Source organism: Polypterus senegalus, chromosome 8, assembly GCF_016835505.1.
Source record: "Polypterus senegalus isolate Bchr_013 chromosome 8, ASM1683550v1, whole genome shotgun sequence".
NCBI lineage: Eukaryota > Metazoa > Chordata > Cladistia > Polypteriformes > Polypteridae > Polypterus > Polypterus senegalus.
Window position 1 is genome coordinate 24,446,328 of NC_053161.1, and position 19,119 is coordinate 24,465,446.

The window sequence follows — 19,119 nt, forward strand, 5'->3', positions numbered from 1 at the left end:
ACTGGTGTTTGGTCAAGTGGTTAATCGGAAACAAAGACACTCATTTGTGTTTGTTGTGAGATGATTCTGGGCAGCTCCCATGAGTGTGACAGCAAGGCACCTACACTTGTGCATTCACAATCACAGATCATACCTCTGCACACTACACAGTAAATCAGATTTAGCTAATTATCTGCAATCACAAAGGCAACACTTTTCAAAATGCTCCATGTGTGGTCAATTTGTGTATTCTTGCAGAATTCCAAGTGCATTGTGACAATAGAATGAGAATTAGTCTCAGTCCTCTGGCAAACAGTAAGACAATACTGACAGCTTATTCTGTGAAAGTACTGCATTTTTGTTTGGTCTAATACACATAAAACTGTTGCCTTTCCAAATGAGCAGACATTTCTTAAATCATTTTATAATCACTTTAGTTCCTTCTAAATAAGTTTAATGGTCATTTGAAATTTTTTCTCACATACAATGTCATTCATAATTTTGGCTCACTTTACCTTACTGCAAATTTTAGTTCTTTTGCTTTAGTATTCTGTGAATACAAACAATTAATATGGGATGTAGAGCCTTTATGTACAGAACACCTAAGCTCTAAAATGCTCTTAACTAATACAAGAGAAACACCTTTGGTATTAGCATGTACATCAATGCTGAATATTTGTTAGTTTTGCATAGTTTACGCTTGTTAGAACTGCTGCTGCTCATTGTTGCCTTTCAGTAATTTCAATTGTTTACTGGCAAAGTGTTCTCCGCTTTCTCCTCTCAGAGTTCTGTGGTGGTCATGGGCCTCACTACCATTTTGATTAAGCTACCCTTTCTAAATCTTGGAGCAAAACCTTAAAGTTGATTTATTTTTTACCAAGAACAGAATGACAATTAGCTTTGATGCTGCTGAACCCGAACTGTTTAAAATTTAATGTCAACTCACACAGGACAACTGAGATCCAAAATCAGAACTGTATTTTTCCTCTTTCTTCCATTGTTATTTAGCCAGGGTATCGGGGGTTGGGGCTGAACACTTAAATATGGCTTTTTCTTCTTGTATGCATTTTGTGTTTTGTTTTTGCTATTTTTACTGTTTATGCAATAATGATCACTTAAGCACAAATGAGACAAAACATTAGATTGAATGTTGTGTACACCTTATGAAAACCCATAAAATACATACTAGATTAATTTTACTACTCATGATTTGACATCTTGAGAGTTTTGTGGTGAATGAATGATTAAAAAAAAAACCAACACTCTCTCAATGAATGTGTTTTGGCTTGACACTAGGTCAGGGGTCCTCAATCAGGGTCCGCAGTGCCGCAGTGGCTGCAGGTTTTTGCTCCAACCCAGTTGCTTAATAAAAAGCACTTATTGCTAAAGTAACACTTCTGCTTCACTTTAGTGATTTTGAGCCCTTATTGCTTAATTTTGTCTTAAACAGCTATTTTAATTGCTCCTTATTATCAATAACATGCAAATGACAAGAGAGAGCAGCATTTCTCCATTTAGTTTATTTACATTTAAACCTGTGTGTATTTATCTGCACTATTGGGTTTAATTAAATACTTGGAAGAAAAATGAAGAGAAAAAAGTGAAGGACTGAGAATTACTCGTCTATTTTAGCCTTCAAATCATTTGCATGATAGAAAGGGAAAGAAAATCTAGGATATGAGAATGACCTGACATAGCAGAGTTAATTTAATTTCATAGCTTGTTAGTGCTTTATTGGCAAGAATTGCTTTCTAATTAAGCAACCAGGTCAGAACAAAAACCTGCAGCCACTGCGGCTCTCCAGGACTGGGATTGAGGACCCCTGCCCTAGTATGTTCCAAGGAACCTGTTGTTCGCACTGTCTTAAATGCCCAGCATTAACCTCTGCATTTGAACTACTAAGATTATCAAGAACAAAAGGAATTTTGTATTTTTATGCTAAATGTGGCAGCATTGGGAAAATTAGTTCACACTACTGATAAAGGTCACATTCACTAGCTGGAGGAGGCAGCGGGAGTGCCACTTTAGTGCATTATGGGTGTGGGCACTCTGGTGAGAAGTTAACTGAGCTTTTACTGCATGAAATAAGCAGCCAGAGGACAAAGTGACTTTGGTCAATGCAAGTACAGAATGACAGTACCTGTTTTAATTTAGGATAATTAAAAATCCTCCATTATTTATATAAGTATTAAGTATAATTTAAAAAACTTCATCTACCATAAGCTTGCAGACTTAAAGCTGGCACAGTCATTATCTTACATCATTCCAATCATGATATTATAATAGAATTAACATTGTTATAGTTATACAGTTTTTGACTAAATAAAAATAAGTTAGGCGATGTATGATGGTGTAACCTTCAAGTGCATTCATTAATCATGTTAACTGATAAGAAAGTTGGAGCATTTCACATTTTTTATTAACTTAATTCAAGAGTCAGTTATTACCTTTTGTTTATTAAATACTTTGGTAACAATGAGTGATATTCAAAAGCGATAATAGAATCCAATTCCACAGGTTAGTATTCAACATTAAATACGTGCTTTTTAACAACACTCTACAATGGAGTTAAAAACTGAGCAGAATGAGGCTTATGATGGCTCAGTAGATTTAATACACAGCAGATTGCACATCAAGTGATGTGTTCAAGTGATTTATGTGTGTTAGTGGTGGAGGTCTGTGATTGATTAATTTTCTTAAATCCAATAATTAGCAATCAGAAAATGTCTATTAATACACAATGACCAATACTAGTATAACAAATTTATATTGCCTTATGAAAGTAGAAAAGGAAATGAATTAAGTTCCTCATCTAGCAATTAATATTTGTTAAAACACAGTAGTTCACATAAATAAGAACTGGGTAATGAACTGTATAACAGAAATATGAATGTTACACAATGGGCAAGATAATTACTGGCTTACCACGATTGTTCGTGAATATGTGGGACAGAAAGATCAAGGGCATAAGCCACTGAAGCCTCCAACCTCTCATCGCCACTATCCATTTTAAAATCCTAGGTTTATACCAGTTAGGGCAGCCATGCCTTTCCAGCACTATTCATTATTTCAAGCACTATTCAGCTGCAGGTTAATAATGTCATTTCTTTATAATAATAATCTGCAGATGATAGTGTTTCACTCTTACTGTATATATGCTTACATAATTGCTTAAACCTTCCATTTATCTCTAGTGCAGTGACTTTTTTTGTATTCTTATTAGTTAACTAATCTAAAGCTGCAGAAGAAAGGTGCTGCTTGCTGTGTGAGCTATTTGCTTCCTCTCTGCTCGGCCCCTAACTCACTTGCATTGTGCATCTGAATGGCTGTCAGATGAGTAAAAGAGGAAAATATACAAAATATGCAAATACAAGTAACCACTCTCAAGGCAAAATTAAATCAGTAAATTAATTTGTAGTTGAAGTTGCACAGAACATTTCTCCGTTTTAAGATGGACAATTTTTTTCAATGGGGATTTTTTTTTTAATTTAAAACTTCATACAGGGAGATTTGTTACAGATATGTGAACATAAACTGAACTCTCTTGACAAAGTTCTTTTAAGAGTAAGTGCCGCATCTCAACAAAATTGGTCCAAGGGTGGGTGAGCTTTTTCATGTGGACAGACAGACAGAGAGATAATGGGCTTTTACAAATAGGTGCATTGTGCATTAGATGTAAATGCACCTACAAAGGGACAGATAGCTACCAAAATGACATCACAGGACAGTATATCAGCTATTATTGAGTGACAGTTCTTGATGCAGTGCCATCTGAGGGATTGGAGATCACGGGTGTTCACCTTAGGATTGGGCCTTAGCCCTTGAAATTCCCCCAGATTCCTTTGATCATTTACTACAGTGATATTATGCACTGTAGAGGGAGAAATATGCAAGTCACTTACAATCTTTCTTTGAGGAACATTATTTTAAAAAAATTCAATAATCTTTTTTATGCATTTGTTGACAAACTGGGAATCCTCTGTCCATCTTTATTCGTCAGAGACTCAGACTTTCGTGAATACCAAATCATGATTATAATCACCTGTTGACATCACATCATTATATAATTATTTTAATAATTATTACTGAACATATTTGGCCTGTTCCACCTTTTTTGGAAAGTGTTGCAGGCCTGAAATACAGTAATGATTGTACATTACTTATATAAATATATTTCCATACCATCACATCCTTCTCTGATTTGGGGTTGTATTATAATCTGCTTTGTATTCTACATTGGCTTCTTTTTATATTTCTTGGTATTATATTTTATTGTGAAATTTCTTATTTATATTATTTACTTTTTTAATTACAGTTCTGATTACACGGTTACAATATTTTACCAATTATTGTGCCACTTTCAGAACTTACACATACAGGCACCTTGCTTGTTGCACGTCAGTTCTCTACTTTTAATCACCTACCACACAGCCAATTAAGAGTCTTATGATTGCAAAATCAACATATTTGAAAAACAGGTAACATGGTCTGTCATGAATATCCCATCTAAAGAAATGATTTCACATTAAATACCACCCATATAGACAGCAAGCAATCTAGCACCTCCAGATAAGAAACATTTTTCTCTTTTTGAAAATAACATGGCTGTCAGTTAAACTGATAAGTTAATCTGACAAAGTTTTAGACTTTGTAGTTAGTAGTCTGTGTTTCCTGCTTTTTTTTTTTGTAATTGTTAATTGAGCTTTTATTTAAATGCAAGTTGTATGTATGATTTCAGTGGGTTATTGTGGTCGTCTTATATTTTGCTGGTGTTATGTGTATGAGTTGTGCTAGAATGCATGTCAATACCTTTCAATCAACAGTATCTCAGAATTATTTTTCTGAAGGAAAAAAGAAAAATTTAAAAACAAAAGTCTTTATAATCCACCCATTTCGGCAACAACCCCCAGGCTTCCACCTCCAATACAGATCTATACCAGTCCTGGCAAAATATGGCCAACACAATCCACCAGCACTGAATTGTAAATTGAAAGAAAAGGAAATCTGGCAGAAAACAAAATCTGAAGCTATTAATTATATCAGCTTTTCCATTTGGCATTTTTTTAAATCCTAAATGTTCTTATTGAATCCCTCATTAGCCATTATGCAATTACACTGTTTATATGTCACTTACATTCAATTATTTACTAATAAGTGAAGCAGTCCTTGTTGCCATTGTCGTTTTATGAAAGAAAAGTTAAGCATATAAGCAAGGGGCAGTCTGATGACAGGCTGTAGAAAACAAGCAAAACTGAAAAATGTCATTAAAAAGACAGGTCCTGGGTTGCCCAAACCTGAACATGGTATGCATGTTCTTCAAGTTTTTAAATCCAGATAATTGCAATTAGGTAGCAGAAAATTGCATGCTATGTGAGAATGTTATTGAATAATGCTATTCTTTGTAGTTACAGTGGGATGCAAAAGTTTGGGCAACCTTGTTAATAGTCATTATTTTCCTGTATAAATCGTTAGTTGTTATGATAAAAAATGTCAGTTAAATATATCATATAGGAGACACACACAGTGATATTTGAGAAGTGAAATGAAGTTTATTGGATTTACAGAAAGTGTGCAATAATTGTTCAAACAAAATCAGGCAGGTGCATAAATTTGGGCTCCACAAAAAAGAAATGAAATCAATATTTAGTAGATCCGCCTTTTGCAGAAATTACAGCCTCTAAACGCTTCCTGTAGGTTCCAATGAGAGTCTGGATTGTGGTTGAAGGTATTTTGGACCATTCCTCTTTACAAAACATCTCTAGTTCATTCAGGTTTGATGGCTTCCGAGCATGGACAGCTCTCTTTAACTCACACCACAGATTTTCAATTATATTCAGGTCTGGGGACTGAGATGGCCATTCCAGAATGTTGTACTTGTTCCTCTGCATGAATGCCTTAGTGGATTTTGAGCAGTGTTTCGGGTCGTTGTCTTGTTGAAAGATCCAGCCCCGGCGCAGCTTCAGCTTTGTCATTGATTCCTGGACAGAATACTGCCGATACTGAGTGGAATCCATGCATCCCTCAACTTTGACAAGATTCCCAGTCCCTGCACTGGCCACACAGCCCCACAGCATGATGGAACCACCACCATATTTTACTGTAGGTAGCAGGTGTTTTTCTTGGAATGCTGTGTTCTTTTTCCTCCATGCATAACGCCTTTGTTATGCCCAAATAACTCAATTTTAGTTTCATCAGTCCACAGCACCTTATTCCAAAATGAAGCTGGCTTGTCCAAATGTGCTTGAGCATACCTCAAGCTGCTCTGTTTGTGCTGTGGGCGGAGAAAAGGCTTCCTCTGCATCACTCTCGCATACAGCATCTCCTTGTGTAAAGTGCGCCGAATGGTTGAACGATGCACAGTGACTCCATCTGCTGCAAGATGATGTTGTAGGTCTTTGGTGCTGGTCTGTGGGTTGACTCTGACTGTTCTCACCATTCGCCGCTTCTGTCTATCCAAATCTTTCTTGGTCTGCCACTTCGAGCCTTAACTTGAACTGAGCCTGTGGTCTTCCATTTCCTCAATATGTTCCTAACTGTGGAAACAGACAGCTTAAATCTCTGGGACAGCTTTCTGTATCCTTCCCTAAACCATGATGGTGAACAATCTTTGTCTTCAGGTCATTTGAGAGTTGCTTTGTGACCCCCATGTTGCTACTCTTCAGAGAAAATTAAAGGAGGAGGGAAACTTACAATTGACCCCCTTAAATACTCTTTCTCATTATTGGATTCACCTGTGTATGTAGGTCAGGGGTCACTGAGCTTACCAAGCCAATTTGAGTTCCAATAATTAGTTCTAAAAGTTTTGGAATCAATAAAATGACAACGGTGCCCAAATTTATGCACCTGCCTGATTTTGTTTGAACAATTATTGCACACTTTCTGTAAATCCAATAAACTTCATTTCACTTCTAAAATATCACTGTGTGTGTCTCCTATATGATATATTTAACTGACATTTTTATCGTAACAACCAACGATTTATACAGGAAAATAATGACTATTAACAAGATTACCCAAACTTTTGCATCCCACTGTAACTACAAAGAATAGCATTATTCAATAACATTCTCACATAGCATGCAATTTTCTGCTACCTAATTGCAATTATCTGGATTTAAAAACTTGAAGAACATGCATACCATGTTCAGGTTTGGGCAACCCAGGACCTACAGCACATTCAGTAACTGGATGTTGAAATAAAAGGGCACTCATTCTCTAACCCTTCATCGGTTTAGACATTGTTCACAAAGGTAATTTTTAAATAAATATTCAGTATGTTTCTTTTTTAAAGTTTACGCAAGTGTTACAGAGTAGGTCTATTTCCTTTTCTAAATAGGCTAGCTAAGAGTAAGGTGATGATACTCGATTATATAGCATTACAAAATAGGGAACAAGACCTGCCTGCAAATGTTTCTTTAACATTATGCAAACTATTGCAACTTAGAACAGGATGACCCTTGGCATAATCCATGGCTTTTTCCTGACCCAAGACTGATCCTCCAGTTTCCAGGCTAGTTGCTCCTTCAAAGGCCACACAAATGAGCAAACCAACTGACCTAAAGGGAGGAGAAAGGGGGGACATTTTTATTAGTATCTATTTTGCCTACTGGGGCTAATGTGTTGATGATATTGTAAGGAATTCTGGCTGGGTTTTCTCTGGGCAAAAAAAAAAAAAACCCATCCATCTAAGCCAATGCAGATCTGTTTTATGCATTATTAACTAGGTACTAAGTAGAGACTGGTTTACAAACTAAGGCACATATTAATCTGATTTTAACAGTCTAGCCATTTCTGTTATGATAGGCTTGATAGCACTATTCACAATTACAAAATGTTAAAAAAAAAAATAGAATCACAAAATAAAGAATTCAACACTTATTTTCTGTTTAAAGTTTCTTAAAGATGCACAGTCCTGTTTAATAAATTTATAAATGACAGATTTCTTTAAATTTACTGTATTCAATAATTTTTAAAAATATATTATTCCCAAGAAAACTAAATAATGATGAGCATGCAATAAATTAAAGACTGCATTATAATTATCTTACAATTAAACCATTAAGGAACTACAAATATAATTTGAAAAATGTAGTAATTTAAGTAATGAATATTCTGATATGCAATGCAGTAAAACTCTCTATGGGCTAAACCCCTGTGTTCTCCATGATCAACTTTTGGATCCTATTCTAGCCTTTTTTGTGATGTATTTGCTACCAAGAAGAGTGACCTTACCTGATAAAATGTTTTACCATATCACGCTGAGCTTGGACATTTGTTTTTCTTCAGAAAAATACAAATGGTAAATTTGAAGAAAAACAGTAGGCTGTATAATTAATGTGAGGTACTCTTTAAACAAACTGTAAAGAAAAAAGTGTTATTTTTTAATCTACAAAATATGAAATGAAACCATTGGACAGTTTACAAAATAAAAGAAAAAACTTTCACTTAGCTCTAGACAAGACTTAATAATCAAGTTTGTTTTTTTAATATATTCATTTATATATTTTCATTTTATTGAAAAAGGCTAATTTTTGCAGTAAGTGTAATGGCAGACAAAAATGCCTCCAAAGAACAGTGCAAGCTGGAAGATGCAACAAGACATTAACAAACATTGTCAAGTATGAACAATATACAAGCTGCACAACTGTTTTATTTAAATGAAGGAGGGAATACGAGGGAAACAAAAGTAATGCAAATAAGATGACTTAATGAATGTGAAAGTTAAAAGAAAAAAGAATCATGAATGACATGTGGAGTGCAGTGTAGTAAATTTATCTACTGACTATTGATGGATGTCACTAAATAAAACTCAGTATCTCAGTTCAGCAATTTTTATTTTTTTAGACCAAAACAGCATATAATGCAGTTTACTCAAAAGTTAACTGTACGAGTTGAAATAAGAGACACTTAATATGGAAGTGTACTTCTTCTAAGCGTGTCATAACATATTTCGCTAGGATGTATTTCTTGGATTGAAGCCTTGAATTTAGGCCTAAGATGTCATGACGGGGGAAGAGGAAAAAAATGCAGAGGTCACAAATTGCTATCATGATAGTAGCACAATTAGTGCGTGTGAACATGACATTTTTTTGTGCGTAATTAACTTTGCCTACAAGATCCCTATAATTTGTCAATGATATATTTAAATCAGAGGAGAGCAACATGGGAATAGAATGTTTATACCTACTGTGGGTCTATGGGATGAATTGTTACACTGAGGCAATAAGAAGTCAGCACAGGTTTCATGGCAATGTCATTTTTTCCTCTCTCTACACTTCATGTCCCCACAAAGGTTTTTACCATACTTTAAAGGTAATATTATTGAAGAGATTTCTTAAAGAGAAGAATGTAAACACGTTACGAAGAGTGCAAGGTTAAAAAACAAAACTAATTTTAAAATTTTCCTAGCATTCAGCAGAATTTTTAAGACGAAAAGGTTTTTTCTTTTAGTGCATTATAAAAGAACCTTAACTGAAAACAGTCATGTCCAGAAATATAAGTGTGAGCGTCAATTGTTTTGGGTGTTAAAAATAAGTGAACATGTATATTTTTTTCCCTTTTCCTTACAAAGAAACACTCAATGGTATTTAAAAGGTTAATGAACTGGCACCAGACCTTGGCCCTAAAAAGTACATAATAAATGGGACTCTTTTTTTCATTTATACAGTGAACTTTGCTCACCTTGATTATGTTTGATGATGAAATCTAATTCTCAAAGTTGAGAGTGAAACACAATGAACCTACTTGCGAAAAACTGTAGACAGCATATTATAATTTAAGTAATAAAAAACATACTTGTACATTTACACTACTGTATAATGTCTCGCACTTAGCAAAATTGTGGCCAGTGAGAAGGAAAAGCAAAATCAATAATAAATTCTAAATTGCTTTTGGATTTTTTAAAATTTGTTGGTAATTTGACTAAAATGATGTTAAACATGTACATTAAAATATGTACAGGGTGAAGGTGGGCTGGATACTGTCATATTTGCGTTAGACACAAGCCGGAAGTCCTACTCGGAGAAGATACACATCCATTAAACCATACTACCTGGACAGACAATGTAACACAATGTTATGGCCATAAATATATTAGGATCAGTGTAAGTTATATGGAAAAAAACAGGTGCAGTAATTTTTTTGAACATCAGAAGTAAGAAACAGTAAAATTAAAACAGTACATATATAATTGTCTAGAGATTTTTCAAGAGTTTAGTATTATTTAAAAAAAGTTTATTAAAATATCACAAACATTTTTGTTAAGGAAGGCACATTAAATAATTTAATCACAAGAAGGTTATTTTTCAAAGAAGAAAACAGAATCTAAAAGATTTGTACATGAAATTCTGAAAATGGCCAAATGCGAGTCTAACGCTTGCAAAAGCAACTGAAAATTTAACTCTGTGTGTTTTTAGCAATATGCTTTACTTTGAAAATGAATGATTTGAAAAACTTGACTGCTCTTTACCAAAATAAAAAGCAAATTTTGCCAATACATTCCATACAGAATGAAAAAGGAAAGACAAGAAATGTTCAGTTTTTTATTTAAAAACTATAAACAGTCACCAAAGTAAATAAAGCCATTCTATAACATAAACTGTTATGTCTATAGTTGGTTTTTTTTTGTTTTTTTTTTTTTTTTTTGTTTACTGCACTTCTTACGGACACAGCAGAAATGGTGATGGGATGATTTCCCCTGTTTTGGATGCTAATACAACAGGCAATAGGCAGTTATAAATGGTTACACAACACGCTGTAAAGAGGACACAATTTAGGGATGTGAGCAGGAATGTGGTATGGTAGTAAGAATGAAAAAAATAGTACAATAAAACTCCACACTATATTAAGATAGGAAAAGTTGTGAAGAAAATTTCATACCTCCACATAAAGCAAATATAACACAGGAGAAAACCTGTATAAAACTCCATGTATTTAAACCAATTTACAAATACAAAAAAATTTTGTACAAGCACCAAGCTTGCACTGTGACAAAACGTTTACAGTGGATACATGTTAGGGAAAAAAAATCAAAAATACCTTCAATAGTTTTTCTTCTACAAAAATGACATGAGATATATTATTCATACTCTTTCAGCCAGCAAAATGAGTTCTACAAGGTGTATAATACAAAAAAGGAGAAAAAAAAAATCACAGTTCCACAAAAAACATTTTTTCCAACTTTACAGCATCAGTACCTTTTCAGTATTTACAAAGATTTTTAAGAACATTCTTCCACTGCTGAGTATATAATCACATTTGATACAGTTGATTGGGATAAAACAAAACAAAAAAAAAAAAATAAAAATAAAAACCTTGAAACCTACCCAATAATGCTCCTATGACACCACAGAGTACGTTTCCAGTGGCTGCAGTGGCATGAAGATTTATTTGTCTTTTTTCTATTCACAAGTATTTACATTTTTATCATATTGGTAATTTGATAATAAATAAGTGAAAATATATTGGCTCAAGTAAGAAAACCAAGCTACCAATTTCTAAACAAACACACACAATCCATAGCTAGTCGTTAGCTGTAACCTCTGGTAAAAGAGGCATACTTCTGGTGTGCTGAAACTTGTATTCAAACCAGCTTAATCAAATAGTCCATGAATATAAAAATGTGCTCGTTTTGGGTACAGAATAAAAATAAGTAATGCTTATATTGTCTGATTGTAAAGTTTATTTATATTAAATTTATCTGTTCCAATGTGGATGGTACTGAATTCTGACCACACCAGTTTCCTTTAGGATAAAGCTGCTTTGAGTGGCATCCTGCAGACAGCTGGTTGAAGATCCCATGGCAGTTTTTGTAAAGAACAAAGGGATTCATTCGCAGATCAGAATAAAAAGCTAAAATTTCTGCAGCATGGGAGCAAATAGGATATGCCGAACTGTGAATATGTCACCATCTCCCATTAAGACTGTTTTCAATTGAAAAATGCTTTTTCCCCCATAGTTGTTCATTTTCACCATTTCTTTAAAAGACAATTCATCTCTACAAAAAATGAACTTCCTTGCTGCAGCATTTCAAAGTCTGTTCCCCAGTCTTATTTCACAGGTCAAGTGAACGCGTGAGTTCATAAAGGCATTTGGCAAGCGTGCTGGAAGCTTCCATGTTGCTTAGAGCTAGTATAGACAGATGGTTTTCATGCCTTTTTACTAACCTGTATGGAGAAAAAAAAAAAAAAAAAGAACAGTGACTTTTAGCACCTAACATTCCCACCATAGTGCAGATGCAAACACATTACAGAAGGCAGGAACACAACTGAAAAGAGTGATGTTGAAGGAAAAATCTGCAACATATAGAATTTTTCCCTGAATGCATTTTTATCAAATAGAGGGTCACCTGGAGACTAAACTAATCTTAGGAGCAGAACAAACAAGACAGAAACCAACCTTTGCTGGGATTTCAGTCCATGACATGGAACACTCACATGAAACCCATTTAACCCAACTTGTAAACCTTTGCGATGTGGGACTAAATAAAGAACATGTATGCTAAAGATGGTAATACTGTCTGGAAATAAAATAAATATTGTCTATTGCCGATTTTTTGCACATACAATTTTATTTCATCAATCAATTTCCCAGTGGCATAAGGCAATACGCATCTGTGTGCAGCATTGCTGGGTATATGGAATCACACACTTACTCGTACTGGGCCAGTTCTTTCGAGTGACTATTTAACTTGGCATGGACTGAACTGCAATTACCAAATATATATATTTATTCACAGATATGTGCACAGGTAACACATATGCTATAAAGCTGATGCAGAACAGATGAAAAGAAAATATGATAAATAAATTAATCTTTCATAGAATGCTACTGTAATATAATGAGCAGAAGGGGCAAGCTTTTCTTGAAGGAAAGTTTTGATATGCATACCAGGCTATGTTGAAAAAACAGGTATAAAAAAGGCCCAGAAAAAAAATGGGAGACAGCTGCTAGATACAAAGGCAAAATGTTTAACAGATATGAACAACATTTCTGAAGGCGGCATGATGCATAGAAATGGAAGTACAGATTCTGCAAAGGTAACAAATGGAAAGATGCACATTAAATAATTTCTGGGTGTTTTCACTCGTTCTTTGGCATTACAAGCAAAACATACACTGTACAATTGTAGACATTTTACGGATACTGGAAATGAGAAATAGCTAAGCAAGGTGTTTAAAACTGCAAATCTGAAAAAGACCGAAAGAAGATGTACTGTATACCAACAGATACTGAAGTACATACTTTTGAAAATACACTGGTATTGAGGCAAAACGTTGTGTGGTAAAGGCAAAAAGCTCAACTTGTTTGAACATGTGGAGCAAAGTGTAAAATGAACATGCTTGAAGCTTCAGTAAATGACATAGCATACTTACTTTCTACCACAATCTGAATATTTTGCAATATTTTTTAACGTTAAGGCAGCAGTCAGCCGGATGTGTTTGGTTATTGGTCCCTCTTTCTCATCCTAAATGGGAAAAAATAAAAAATATATTTATATATAATCATATATATATATATATATATATATACACACACACACACACACATATATATATATATATATATATACACACACACACGCACACATATATATATATATATATATACACACACACACACGCACACATATATATATATACACACACGCACACACACACACACACATACATATATACACACACACATATACACTAGCTGTGTTGCCTGTCTTCGCCTGGAAAATTTCCTAAGACAATGGACCTCATTCATACTGCAAAGGGTTAATCAGATGTATCAGAAGTACTATCCAGTCAGTTAAATCATTTAGTTCTCCTGTTGTGTGGTGAGGAGATTTAACCCTAAATATAGATATACTGAAGTCCAAATACACTACTAACCTCAATGTACCATTTTTCCAAAATTCAGCTTTTTAACTAAAGGGGAAATAGTGTTTTGGTTTATTCAATCAATCACTCACACACACACACACACACACACACACACATTTTATATATATATATATATATATATATATATATATATATATATATATGTGTGTGTGTGTGTGCATGCGCGCAGTATAGAAAAAACAACAGAAAAAACAAATTACTTGAAAGAAACTCACCGTAAAATCTCGAAACATAAGGTTTCGAGACCCTCTTCGAAGTGCCATAAGAGCAGCACTGGGATGATTTACAATGGCCTTTTGTGCTCTGGGAGAGGAAGTGCTACCAGCAGGTGGTTGCTGTCTGAATAAACAACAAAAACATATACTATAAAAATATGCTGCTATAAGGAATGTGATTACTGTTTCATAATAATTACAAATTAAAAACACATCCCAACAGTTAAACTGGACTTAGTCTTCATAAAATCAACTGCATTTATTCAAACTAATATTACATTAAAAACTAAAAATTTGAATGTGCAGAATAGAGATTTTAAAAATGAAAAGGATTAAAAGTTCCACCCCATCGCAACCAACCCCGAATGGCTTGGATTCAGCTGGTACTCAGGTAAATCACATGTGGACATGAGCACTACCAACACTGACTAACAATGTGTTTACATGTATTTATATCCAAAGCTGCTTAAAATAATTACATAGTAAATCGTTTAATTATTTTTACTGAAGGTGCAATGGTGAGTTTAGTCTGTCACTTAATAAAATCACTATAAGTAAGTGGTGGAATGTAAAGCAATAAACTGAGGGGTTCTAGTCCAATGTCTTAGCTATTACATCATGCATTGTTTGTTGTTCTTGGAAACTATCTTGTAGATTCGATAAATAAGCTGTCAACATGATCCAAAGAAGATACAACATTCTTTGATAAACATCTGTATTTTAACAGAAGCTGTTATGAGATAGTGAGTGAATACATTCTGGATTGCTGATATCACAGCCAGTCATAAAAAAAATCCTTACCCAATTTTCTATAGTGGTAAAGGAGCGCAACTATAAAGAAGACAGCAACGACAGTTACTATTTGTCGTTAAAAAAAACAAAAAAAAAACCAAACAGTTTTTGCTGTATTACATTTTATGTAAATCTTGCAATTCTAATTTAATCCATTACAATTATATACAGAAGGTAAAACAAAATAATTAAACTCTATTAAACAGTTCTTCTGAAAACAACATATATACATATTAAATTCTTACTTGGAAGTTTTCTGATTTGCACATTGAGCCTGCTCTTCTTGTTTTAATCCAGCAAGAAGAGCTTCTTTAGAGCAGTGCTTATCCTATAATAATAATAAAACTTTGATTATTTAAAATTGAAATATGGCACACAAAAGAGAAATGGGAACACCTGGAAAAATCATACTTTATGTATACTGTATATAGACCTTCTGCGTATGTTTTTTATACATATATTAAATTTGAGCATATATACATACATATATATGTACAGTAGAAATGAAGAGAATGCCATGCATTTCTGTGGAAATTTTATACTCCTTACTGCTTCTTGTTCCAAAACCTACCAAAGTCAATGGCCCTTATTTATTATGTGTTTTGTTTAAAGGCTCAAAAAACAGCCATCAGAATGCAAACTGATTCCTGTGAAAGTTTGTTACAATAAAGGCCCAGGCTTAGGCATAGTTCTTTTGAGAACATGATCTTTTCACCTTCATTATCATTAAAGAAATTTATTGCTACTGTTCAATTTTTTTAAAATGCATTATTTCGTGGTTATTCGTCAGTGTACTACTTGCCATTGAGAGAACTGCTCACATCTGTGCTTTTTCAGTGTTACAGGCAAGTAGGAAAAGATTCAGCAAACTACAGAAACAAAAATTAATATATGAAACTTCTGTTTAGATGTATAATCAACAGCAATTTTAATTGCCATCCAATTGCTATGCTTATGAATAACATATAGCTTATTGATTGAGTGATGAGAGGAGATGCTATGTACAACTACAAAACCCTGTATTCTTTACAACAAAGTCTTTGAAACTGCATTTTAGCATTGGCTTGCACACATACTACCAGGAAAGGCAGGATAAACTCTTAAATGGATTAAGTGGTTTTGTTAAATGGCTCTAAATGAGTAAGTGTGTATATGAATGGGGAAGTTTCAAACAGGGCACACTTACTTTGGAAAAATTAGTAAAAAATAATTCACAAATGCCAGGTATCTTTATCACTTCTATCTAGTTTACATTTAGTAACTTAACAGTACAGCATTTGGCGCGGGATGTTTGAAATGTCAAAGGAAACTTCATATACTTATTGGTTAGCAGCTATAGAAGAAGCCAACACTGAAAATGGAATGACAGGAATAAAAACATACTATACACTTTTCCTAACTTGAAAGAAAACTTTCACAACGGCATCTGTACTTTGCAACAGCTGGCCACTTGTCAGTCCTCTTGCTCAAAAAATGCACTCAGCATGGCCTTTTCTCTTGCTCACTTAGTCTATAATACTCTTGTGGGGAAAAACCTCCCTCTCAAACTATTCAGAATATTTTAGATTTTTGCAAAGGCTCTGTTAATTTAGTTTAACCATCATTAAATAAGCATCATTCTGAGAGGTATTCTACCAGTGCTGGTGATACTGTGAACTTCTACACCTGTTTTGTGAAATGTATATACCCTTGCACACTAGCAACCATAATATGTTCTCTGCACACACAACATACATTTTTTTTGCTTGGCAGGGGTTCAGAACCTGCAAATTACAAGCATTTATATTATATTATATATATCTAAACTCTATATATAAACATCCGCCTCTTCCCCTCATTCATTAGTCAATATATACTCAATATACATTATAACACGGATCTCTGAAAAAGAAAGCTCCAGATATCTCCAGTGAAAAGACTGAATTTTTCCAAATCATTTCCAGTGTGGAAGACTGCCGGCTTCCCAGGCCGGTCCGCACCCCCAGGCCGACAGGAGGAGCTCTTCCGACACCAGGATCGTGCCCCGAGGTCCAGCAGGGCCTTATGGACTCTGTAGTATTTATACACAGCCCTGCTGGATACCTTGGGGACCACCAGGAGTCGCTGTGGGGGGACTTGTGGGATCTGTTGTGCCCTATGACCCGGGAGTACGTCACAGTCACGTGACGGGAAGGAATGGCGTGCTCCCGGGGTGAAGTAAAAGACTGATTGCCCTGACCCGGAAGGAATAAGGAACTGTGGACTGCTGGGACAGGAACACCTCCGGGTCAGGGGCTATAAAAGGACGGTGCCTCAGTCCAGACACTGAGCTGAGCTGGGAGGTAGAGGAGCAAGTGTCTGGGCGAGGAGGAGTGTTTAGTATAGTGAGTTTATTGGATGAGTAGTGTGGAAGGTGCTTGGTGCACTGTGAGTTACAATAAAAAGTATTGGACTTTTACCCGTTGTTTGGAGTCATCCCTGAGGGTACAAGGGCGCTATATAGCGCCTTTTTCACACCAGATACTGTACCTCTTTCAATGAGATACTGGGAAGCATTACCTGACAAAAAATGTATTGGATGTGTACAATATGCTTATGAGGCAAAAAAATCATTACCTGGGATTTTTATGGACAATACTGAGTTAATAAACAAAAAAAAAAAAACACAAAAAACATTTGAAAACAACATTGCTAATTTCTTGACTTAAAATTAAGAGTGCCACTTGAATCATTTAGGGAATATTGTAAGCAATGTTTAAAACTTATATACTCCTTAACAAATACACTGCACTCAGCATAAAGATATCTTGCCTGCAAATGTGTAATAAAGGAGAGCCTCTGCCGAGGAAAAGGTTCGCAGCCTTCCCAAAAACACTGTCCTGGGTACGATTCCTTTCCTCCATGCTGTGTGGCAGCATGGTAAAATACTTGAGAAGGTGTCTCAAACCACCTAAAAAACAGAAAAAAGATGATTTGTAAACATTTGGAGAAAGAAAAGGAAAAAAAAAACAACTTTGCAACACAACTAGAGGTATTACTGTTGTGTGACATGTAAACATCACTACTGTAAAGATGATTTTAAACCAGAAGTTTCAATGATCCAATATTAAATAGTACTGCAGTTCTAACAGGTAAACTATTTGTGTCATTATTATATACATAAAAAGATTTTTTCAGAATAAATCTATGCATTCATTCATTTTCCTAACCCACTTCTTCAAGGCAGAATCATTTGGCAGATGAAGCTTATCCTAACAATCACTGGGAAATAGGAAGGAACCCCACCTGGACAGGGCGTACAATTAGCAACAATACTAAACATTTTATAGTGTCTCTAACCTTTCTTAAAGGAACTTAATTTCCTTTTTGAAAACAAAATACAAGTAAAGCACATTGCCTCATCAGTTATGTCAATCTGCAAAGAACATTAATTTAAGATATCTAGGTTAATTAAAGAATACTCATTTGGAAAAAACTGTTGATGTTTAACACTGACATGTGGAAAACAATAAAACATGACAGCTGTTCTCCCTATAATGTATTAACAGATTATATAATTGTAAATACAAAGACTATAAACCTTTTTGACCTTTAGTCTACATACAATACACTTGCTAAATTCTTATTAAAATTGAATATACTTAATTTAACACAGTCTGTCTCACCTAAAATCAAAATCAGAAGATTCATGGAATCAAAACTAGGACTGCATATGAGAATCACTTCTACAGAAGAGATCACAAGATACCCCAGACAAAAAAAAACCAAAAAGCTACAACGGGATGTAAAGCATTCTGGTTTAGTAACGATCTTCTCACTATTAGTTCTGCTCAATTGGTTTTAGAACATAAATCAAGATTAGTAGGACTGTTCATAATACCATTATAAAAACAGGGAAACTGCTATGTCTAATTAAATTCTTATAATTTTGCTGCTTAGAATTACTGCCAGTTTCATCAGTTTCTCTTATTTCTGATCTTGAAACAGGTCTTTGAAAAGTTCATCAAGGATGAACTTCATTGTTTTGAATAAAAGTTAAGAATAATGCAACTTAGTACATTATAATATAATAAGACTAGAGATTTTGATTGCCCCCATCACTAATGTGATCCTGAAATGATCACTTAAATAAGTCATAAAATAACACACCACTGACTATCAACCATAAAGAAATGTTATTTGAGGTCTAAATGTACAAATATTACCACATACAATGTTATACATACATTAAGTGGCATAATGTAAAATAAAGATATTTTTATGTT

The 19,119-nt window shown here is 34.4% G+C and overlaps 1 protein-coding gene across 1 annotated transcript in view; it reads right to left on the reverse strand.

Annotated features, from left to right (window-relative positions):
- Nucleotides 1–10,507: 10,507 nt before the first annotated feature.
- arid2 (AT rich interactive domain 2 (ARID, RFX-like)) overlaps nucleotides 10,508–19,119 on the reverse strand; it is a 172,181-nt gene continuing 163,569 nt past the window's right edge. The window contains exons 17-21 of the mRNA XM_039760879.1: nucleotides 17,666–17,804; nucleotides 15,121–15,203; nucleotides 14,084–14,207; nucleotides 13,353–13,444; nucleotides 10,508–12,143 (exon numbers count right to left, since the gene is read on the reverse strand). Of these exons, the coding sequence (XP_039616813.1) occupies nucleotides 12,032–12,143; nucleotides 13,353–13,444; nucleotides 14,084–14,207; nucleotides 15,121–15,203; nucleotides 17,666–17,804 (550 nt within the window). The 3' untranslated portion in view covers nucleotides 10,508–12,031. The remainder of the gene's footprint in view (nucleotides 12,144–13,352; nucleotides 13,445–14,083; nucleotides 14,208–15,120; nucleotides 15,204–17,665; nucleotides 17,805–19,119) is intronic.